Source organism: Pteropus vampyrus, unplaced genomic scaffold (genome assembly GCF_000151845.1).
Source record: "Pteropus vampyrus isolate Shadow unplaced genomic scaffold, Pvam_2.0 Scaffold212, whole genome shotgun sequence".
NCBI lineage: Eukaryota > Metazoa > Chordata > Mammalia > Chiroptera > Pteropodidae > Pteropus > Pteropus vampyrus.
This window is the reverse complement of record NW_011888993.1, coordinates 306,486-315,520: the sequence shown is the minus strand read 5'-3', so window position 1 is coordinate 315,520 and position 9,035 is coordinate 306,486. Positions and strand designations below refer to the sequence as shown.

General features: G+C 55.1%; 1 protein-coding gene across 1 annotated transcript in view; it reads left to right on the top strand.

Moving 5' to 3' along the window:
- Positions 1–3,401: 3,401 nt before the first annotated feature.
- The window catches only part of AP3D1 (adaptor related protein complex 3 delta 1 subunit), a 29,946-nt gene continuing 24,312 nt past the window's right edge, over positions 3,402–9,035 (top strand). Inside the window, exons 1-4 of the mRNA XM_023538106.1 lie at positions 3,402–3,611; positions 5,117–5,197; positions 6,335–6,415; positions 8,554–8,669. Coding sequence (XP_023393874.1) covers positions 3,417–3,611; positions 5,117–5,197; positions 6,335–6,415; positions 8,554–8,669 — 473 coding nt within the window. The 5' untranslated portion in view covers positions 3,402–3,416. The remainder of the gene's footprint in view (positions 3,612–5,116; positions 5,198–6,334; positions 6,416–8,553; positions 8,670–9,035) is intronic.

Genomic DNA, 9,035 nt, shown 5'->3' with positions numbered 1-9,035 from the left:
TTGTTTGTTTGTTTCTTGTAAAAGGGGAAATAAATATTCTACTTTCCGTTGGCAGTGCCGTACGGATATAAAAAATTAACATGCTCACCCTCGTCACATCCCTCACTTAACTTTTCATGACTGTCGTAGGTCGCCGGTTAGCACTCCCAAGTGAGGGCAAAGCAGATTCCCTTCCTGTTTTATCACCTGTCCTCCCTTGTCCTGTGTGGAGGAGCCATGAGTCTGCACACCTGTTTTATACCTAAAAGGTTCAGGCAGGGTCTTCCGGAGCGTCAGTTCCTTTCCGTGGGTCCCATTTGTCCTCCCAGTGAGTGCTGTGACGGGTGGGGTGGTGGGTGCCATTGGGCTCTGGTTCTGCCTTCACTCCTGAGGGATGCATGCTTGGGCAGGGAACCCGCGGGGCGGGGGGGTGTCCCCAGCGTCTCGTGGCCCCTGCTCCTGACAAGAGGCTGCGGCAGTTGGAAGCCACGCTCCTCTGCAGCCTGCCACGTCCCGGCTGCCTGGAAGGCGGGCGCACGCTCTGCTCCGTCTCTAGCGCTTTGGCCGCTGTCTGTCTGCGTGTGGGTTTTGTTTCCTATTGGGGGCGCTGAGCTTCTTGAACCTGTACGTTTCTGTCTCATCAAATTTGAGAAAGTCATCATTTCTTCAAATAGTTTCCCTGTCCTGTCCTGTCCTTTCCTGAGACGCCGCTTATACATATGGTACACTTTTTGTCCCACAGTCCCCGAGGCTACAGTCATCTGTTTTTAAAACCTTTCTCTCCTTCCAACTGGGTGATTTCAGTGGTTCTACCTTCAAATTTGCTGACTCTTCTCCGATTTGCTGTTTAGTGTATTCTGTGAATGTTTTGTTTTGGAAATTACCTCTCAATTCTATAATTTCCATTTGGCTTTATGTCACTTTGCTGAGCTTTCTTCTCTTTTTCTTCATCCTGAGCATGTTTTCGTTTCATTTTGTGAATGTGGCTGCAGTTGCTGGACTGACATCTTTGTGTCGATTCCGGCAGCTAGGTTCTCTCAGGGCTGGTCTTCATAGCTGGTTATCTCTTCTTCTTGAGTTTAGGTTATGTTCTCCTGTTTCTCATTTTGAATAATTTTGGGTTCTGTCCTGAGCATTGCAAACAGGACCCGTGGAGACTGGATTTCGCTATGTTCTCGGCGGGGTGTGCACTCTGTGGGGAGGGGCTTTGTTTGGCAGGCCCCTCTTGCAGGGAGAGGGCATGAGGCCCGCAAAACACATTAATTTTTTCGCTTGGGCTGGGCTGTGTGGAATGTGCCTGTGCATGCGTGGTTCCGGGTCGACCAGAGGTTTGGGCTGAGTTCACATGCAGAATGTCGGAACCCCCATCTCTGTCTTCTCTGGGATTTCCCTCCTCACTTCCAGCAGCCGTGTTCACCCCAAACTCAGCTCTGGCTCTTGAAGCCAGTTGGACGCAGGTCTCTTCTTGGGCCCAGCTTCTCTGCACGGCACCCAAGATAAAAGCCGCGAGAAACAGGACACTCTCTAGGGCTTTTGCTCGCCTCTGGTGTCTACGGAGGGCTCTTGTTAAACAGTGCTTGTGGGGAATTGGGCTGACGGGGGCAGCGCAGACACTGCCGGAAGTGAGCCCTGCCCCACTGCCCCGACAGGTGACACGGGCGGGTGGGCCACGTTGTGTTCACCCGTCACAGCCGCTGAATGTTTGCGTTGTTTCTGCTTCAGGCCTGCCACGAATCGTACATTCGGGGCCTGTGTGTGCTCGAGCACATGCTGTCAGTGTTCTCGGGGTGTTGCCTGCGAGCGGGGGCCTGTCTCCCTCCGGAGGAGCTGCGGACCGTCCTCCCCAGCGGCTGCACCACGCACACCCCGCCCGCCATGTGTGGCCAGCTTCTCCGACACTCGTGATGGGCTTCTTATTCTCTTCCTTTTAGGTCGTTAATGGTCATGATCCAGGAGGCAGGAAGGGACAGGAGCCGAGGTCCCCTGAGCGGGGTTTAGTAATCTGAAGCCCGCTGCAAGGATATGGTGACGCTTGTTCCATTGTACCAATTCTTGACCATAAAATATTTATAAAACGTTCTGTGGCTAAGAGTGCTCCAGCAGTGGTTTTCCCTGTGGCCTGTGCTGGGGCAGCCAAGGGTCCTGGGGTGTGGTCCTGGTGACAGACGATGGCAGGAGGGAGCTCTGGGGCCACCCTTAGGGATCCGAGCCTGGGGCATGTGCAGCAGCGGCCCCCGGCCCCCTTGCCCTGCGTGCTTGTGGTATGGCCTCTGGGGGGCGCAGTGGGGTATGTCAGCCCCCAGCCCCCAGCCGGACAGCTGTGTTGCTGTGTCAGGTAGCTGAGCGTGCCGCCTCGTGCGTCATGGAGCGCTGGCTGGACTCGTTCTGAACCCCGTGGTGACCACTCTTTGGGGCTGCCATGGCTTGTCTCCGGGGGTGATGGGAGCCTTGCACTGCTGCTCCCAGAGGGCGCATCAGGGACTCTGGACCTTGAGGGTTAGTACTGCTTCGGTCGAGCCTTTTTGAATGGTGTTAGGAGACGTGCTGAGTTAGCGAGGAAACCAGGGCAATGGAAAACCCATGATCGCACAGACGTACAAAAATGTTCACATAGCACTATGCATGAGAACCAAAAAGTGGGAGGGGCCCAAGCGCCCACCTGCCGGGAGCAGACACACACACTGGGGTCCGTGCGCCCGCGGAGCCAAGCACCAATGCTTGCTGCAGTTGGGATGGGCCTTGACATCATTGCTCAGAGAGAGGCAGGGGGCCACAGACAGATTCCTAATCAGGCTTACTGCTGCTGTGGAAAGGCTGCCCAGGTGACAAGCTCAGAGATAGGGGACCTGGGAGCCAGTGGGCATCAGGCTGAGAGGAGCCTGCCCAGTGAGTGGTGGGCTGGTGTGCAGCCAGCCAGATGTGGCTGGTGCCCTGGGAGCACCGGGATGCCTGGGGCACCAAGGGTTAGAGTGGCCGCTCACAGCTGATCTCCCCCCAGCCCGGCTCCCTGTCTGTGCCCCCATACCTGGTCACAGCCCCAGGACCAGCGCCATCTGGCCTGCCTGTGCTTTGTGCACCTGATGCTCTTCCTGGGTGGCCACAGGGGCCTGGCTCTTCCTTTCCCTCACCAGCCAGCTACTCTCCTTCCAGCCTCACTCCCGTGCCTCAGGAGGGCTGTGAAGGAGCCACAGATCTCATTGCATCGAAATGTATTTTTTAATAACAGCATCGTTAGATGTACAGTTCAGTGGTTTTTGCTACATTCACAGCACGCAGTTGTCACCACAATCAGTTTTAGAACATTCCGTTATGCCAAAAAGCAATCCCCTCCCCGTGAAGTCATCCTTTTCCCTTTCCCCCAGCTCCTGGCAACCAAGAATCCACTTCCTGTCTCTGTGGATTTGCCTCTTCTGGACGTGTCACTTAAACGGAATCAAATGCCGCATGACCTTTTGTTTTGCGTCTGGCTTCTTTCTGAAATAATTGTTCTTAACTGTATTAGGCACTCAGAATTTCTCAATTTCTTTTCCTTTCAGGCAAAGTATATCTCTCAGTGCATCGATGAAATCAAGCAAGAACTGAAGCAAGACAACATCGCCGTGAAAGCAAACGCAGTCTGCAAGCTGACGTATGTAAGTACCGCGGCTGTGTGCTTGGGTGGCGCTTCCGAGCGATGCTCTCATTCTGCGCCCTCCATGCAGTCAGGCCAGCTGTTGACTCCATCACCCGACCATCCCTCCATCCACCTGTCCATTGTCTCTCCATCCATCCGTCCATCCACGTGTCCATTATCCATCTGTCTGTCCATCCCTCCATCCAGTTGTCCATTTGTCCATCTATCCCTCCATCTACTTATCTATTGTCCATCTGTCCATCCATTCCTCCATCTACTTATCTATTGTCCATCTGTCCATCCGTCCCTCCATCTACTTATCTATTGTTCATCTATCCATCCGTCCCTCCATCTACTTATCTATTGTCCATCTGTCCATCCATTCCTCCATCTACTTATCTATTGTTCATCTGTCCATCCGTCCCTCCATCTACTTATCTATTGTTCATCTGTCCATCCATTCCTCCATCTACTTATCTATTGTTCATCTGTCCATCCGTCCCTCCATCTACTTATCCGTTGTCTGTCTGTCCATCCATGTCTCCATCCAATTGTCCATTGTCTGTCCATCTATCCCTCCATCCACTTACCCATTGTCTGTCCATCCATCCCTCCATCCATTTGTCCGTTGTCCATCTACCCGTCAATCCTTCCATCTACTTATCCATTGTTCGTCTGTCTATCCGTCCCTCCATCCACTTGTCCATTGTCCATATATCTGTCCATCCCTCCATCCACTTGTCCGTTGTCTGCCTGTCCGTCCATCCCTCCATCCACTTGTCCATTGTCCACCTTTCTGTTCCTCCATCCACTTGTCCATTGTCTGTCCATCTCTCCCTCCATCCACTTATCCATTATCTATCAATCCATCCCTTCATCCATTGGTCCATCGTCCACCTGCCAAACACTGCTTGACACTATCAGCTCTAGGCACTGGCCTCAGGGCATACAGGGCTAATTCTTAGAGGGAGGAAGGGCGGGGTGCCAGGATTATCAGATGGCACAGGGTGTGGTGGACCCCCTGACCCAGGGACCAGTGGGGCCCTTACCACATGGAGGTCAGCAGGAGCACCCTCAGCTCCCTGCGAGTGGCACTAGGAAGCCTGCAGAGGGGCTTGAACCGTCCTGGGCCGGGTCTTTGCATGGTTCCCTGCTACGATCCCTGGTCGGCATGGGAGCCTAGGCCAGGCATCCCCTCCTGACCTCTTTCCTGGTCAGAGAGGGCGACTCGGGGTTTGTGGGGCGGGCGTCCCCTCTCATTGTAGGTTTCATGAGTATCATCGTAAGGAATTTTAACCAAGCACGGCTGCTGGAATTTCAGCTGCAGCCATCCGTAGTCCCATAGTGTTTGCTGTCACCTGTCCCTGCATTCTGCAAGGTGAAGGCTAACTGGTCAGAAGACATGAGATGCCCTGGGCTGTGTTCAGAGTGCAAATGGCACGTGTCCTTCCACAAGCCAAGACAGGACGCTGGGATTTAGGGCTTAAGCTTTGGCTTGTGAATGAGTCTCTTCCTTCTCAACAGTTGCAAATGTTGGGATATGACATCAGCTGGGCTGCCTTCAACATCATAGAAGTGATGAGCGCCTCCAAGTTCACATTCAAGGTAGTTTGCGTTGGGGCCTGTTGCCATGGCGATGGGAGCTGGGGAGGAGTGGGCCCTGGTGGAGGGAGGAGGGGGTCCCCTGGCCACCTATACCGTCTGTCCTATGGGCAGAGGCTGTGCTGCAAAAAAATAGGGTAACAAAAACACTAGTGACCTATTTCGGTCAAACTTTAGCCACACAGCCACCATACCTTCACAGATTTTGTCAATTATTAATGCTATTTACATAGTATTTTTCTTTCAATTTTAAGTAACGTCATTTAAAGTATGAGTTTATGTGATCAGTTATATATACTTTTAATACAAATTGAGATAAATTTGTAATTCTTTAAAAATAAACAACACTGACCATCTTACCCAGAGACCATCACTCGTCACCTCGTCCTGTGGCCTCGTGTTCATCTTCTGAGGGACACTACCCGTGAGCAACTTGGGACACTGTTTTCTTCTCACTCGATGTTAAACATAAGCGTGTTTCCCATTTTTAGTAAATAGCCTGAAAAACAGTCATCAGGATCTGGTCTGTGTGTGGGTGTTCCGTTTAATTTTCCCGCATCGGCTTGGTTTTCAGTGAGAACGCATACTGGCTGGCGGCTGAGGCTGCTTCCTGCCCCGAGGGCCCCAAGCACCTGCCTCTGGGTCCTTGCCATGGTCAGGCCCAAGCTTTCTTTGAAGGATGCAGTCGTCCTGTGTGCCAGTTACTCTTAAATAAAATGCCACGCTTGTCAAAACAGGCGGTGCTCGGCACGAGGGCTGAGGCATCACATACACGTGCAGATGTGACGAGGTCGCCGCATCATTCTGGCAGAGAGATTCGAGCCCAGGAAAACCCAGCACTTGGGTTGACTTCCTGCATGAGGTCGTGAAAGCAGTTCCTGGCTGACGAGTGGAAGTACAGCGTTAGTGAGGGCTCTGTGGTTGGCAGACCTTAAAGGACTGTTGGTTTCGAAGACCACATGCTCTTGGAGTTTTACAGACCCTGGCTAGGTTCTCGAATGACTTCCCGTGCCCACCCAGCTGTGGCCCCGGGGCCTGGGGGCTGCTCGGGGCCAAGCTCAGGCGAAGGGCTAGGAGCTTCCCAGAGGGCACTCGGGCCCCTCGTCTCACCTCTCACGCTCCGTCTGTTCGACCCAACAGCGCATCGGCTACCTCGCTGCTTCCCAGTGCTTTCACGAAGGAACCGACGTCATCATGCTGACGACTAACCAGATCCGCAAGGTAGGCCGCCCGTCCCGCAGGCCCCACGGCCTCCTCGGTCTTGGCTGGGCTCCTTGACCCCCCCGTGAGTGTCTGTTCTGCACGCTGGTTTTCTGTCACTCACGTTTGAGTGGAAGGCGCTGAGGTCGGCAGGGTCTCGCTGTCATTCCCTTAGCAAGCGGTCCGCGCCCGCAGCCATGTCATTAGCAAGAGACACCAGACTTGGCGGAGCCGTCTGCCCTTGCACCTGGGCTGGCGGGGGCGGCGGAGGCTCGCCGCGCTGCCCTTCTGTCCCCTGTTGGTTGCTCTCCTCTCCCGGAGTGCCTGCTGAGGTTACGCCCCCTCCCCGTGCAGGTTCTGCCCCCGGCCTTTCAAGTCAGACCATGTGCATATTTCAGTCGCGTGTAAGCGTGCTTTTAAAGTGATTTTTGAAGACCACCGGGTAATACATTTCCTCTCTGGCTCCAGCACTATGAACATCTTTTGTTTCTTACCTGATCGCGGAGAGGGCAGAGGGCATGTCAGTGGGAATGGGGGACTCCCCGCTCCCATTCCCAGACCGTGTTGCTGGAGACCATAGCTCTGGGGTGCTAGTGGCTGGGTGCTAGGGCCAGATTCCCATGAGTGCTGGTCACCCCACATGGTGACCCGGTGACTTTGGAGTGGGCTCCCAGGTGGATGCTCTGGTCAGGCAGGCTGGCTGTGCCGGCACTGACCGGGTACTGATGCCTGGCATGGGCTGAGATTTGGGTCTGGGAACTCGGCACTGCCACACTCGCGGTTCTGGGGGACCGACTCACAGCTGTGGGCAAGGCTGCACAGCGGTGCTAGAGTCTAGATGCTGGGACGGGGCGGGTGGGGCGGCCTTGGCCGGGAGTGGCTCTGGGGAGGATGGGGCTGGGCGAGCACTCCGTGTGGGGCACTGGGACAGTAAACGGGAGGGGAGCAAAAGAGAGGAGGGCGAAGGGGCTTTGGTCGCCTGGGTACCAGGATGCCAGCCAGCCTGCCGAGGCCCAGCTGTGGTTTTCCTGCTGGTCATCTTGGCGCATCCTGTCCCCTGCCTGCCCCTTAGTCACGACCTCGATTTAGGCATAGATCTGTCACTGCTTCACATTGAGATGTGCTAAAGGCGGTCACTTAGACCTACCCTGCTGGGGAGATGGCCTGAGCTTGAGACGTCCTCACACCTGAGCAGACGATACTGTAGTAAGACTTAACGACCTTGACCACTGCTGCTGCGCCCTCTGCCCGTTGCAGTCTCAGCCTCACGCACAGAGTCCCGTTTTTACGCAGCCCCGCCTACCACCTCCGTCCCTCTCATTCGCATCCCGGGTGTTGGCAGTCTGTGTTTCCATTTTGAGCGAACCCAAGACTCCTGAGCACAGCTGCCGCAGACTTGCCTGCTGGGCGGGGCGTCCTCCCGCTCCGCAGAGCCCCGCTTCTGAGCCGCTGTGTCCGGCGCGCTGCTGGCCCTTTGCGCCTCACACTGGGAGGACAGTCTGGCCGGTCGGGCCTGGGTTCTGCACCATGGGTTCCTAGGTGGTGGTCTCTCTTCAGCGTGGCCTGGAGGGACTTTAAAAGCGACCATTTCCATATCACTAGCATGCTCTAGAGCTTAACTCCTAGATTACACCTTGGTATTTTTTGCTACACGTGCTCGTATGAAAGTTTTGGGGGCTCTTTATGAGATGTCTGCCCAGATGCGAGCTTGTGATATAAAACAGCCCTTGCCACACGTCAAGAGCGGGGACGCTCCTGCCACCACTCTTGGTGAGAGTAGGGTGGAGGGCCGCCGGTAGATGGCATCAGAGCGGGGTGGGGTGCAGGCTGAATCTTTTGCTTTGGGAGGGGCCCAGAGCAGTAGCCTCTAGTCGTGGGGGAGACACCTCAATGGAAGCAGAGCTCCCCTGCCGTGAGCTCGACGGGTGTTTGGGGCCAGCTGGCCAAGCTACTTCCTCTGGAGCCCAGGCCTCGTTGCACCCCTCAGATGTGGGCTGTGCGGGGTACAGGGGGCACCCTCCTCTTACACCCATGCCACTCCTATCTTGGTGACGGTGAGGATCCGGCTGCTCCATGTTACTCCTCGGGCTGGCAGGGGCATGGGGACCCAGGAGATGTGTGCTTGGTGCCCGCCCCTAACCCTCTCCCTCCCCTTCCAGGACCTGAGCAGCCCCAGTCAGTACGACACTGGTGTGGCACTGACCGGCCTGTCCTGTTTTGTTACCCCAGATCTTGCCAGAGACTTGGCCAACGACATCATGACACTGGTGAGTTAGCAAGCGTGCTGCCACCCCTCGGCCTTTGCTCTGTGAGGGGATTTGGAAAGCATGGGTGCGGGGAGAGCCGAGGCTAAATGTCACACAAGAGCGCTCAGGCATGCGGAAGTGGGCTGGGGTCCCTGGGAGGAATGGGGGACACAGGGAGCGGCTTCATCTCCATCACTGTGATTCTCACGTTTTTTTCTTTATCTCCTTTGAAATAGTCCCGTTTGGGGAAGGGGTAGGTGTTGCTGGTGGGTGATGTCTGGCTGAAGACGTTCACCCACGTGGTCAGGCACACGACCTGTCAGTCACTCTTTTACTGAAGCTTAAGTGACCATAGCAGTTGTCTCAACAAGTGGCATAATCAGGGTGACGCTTTT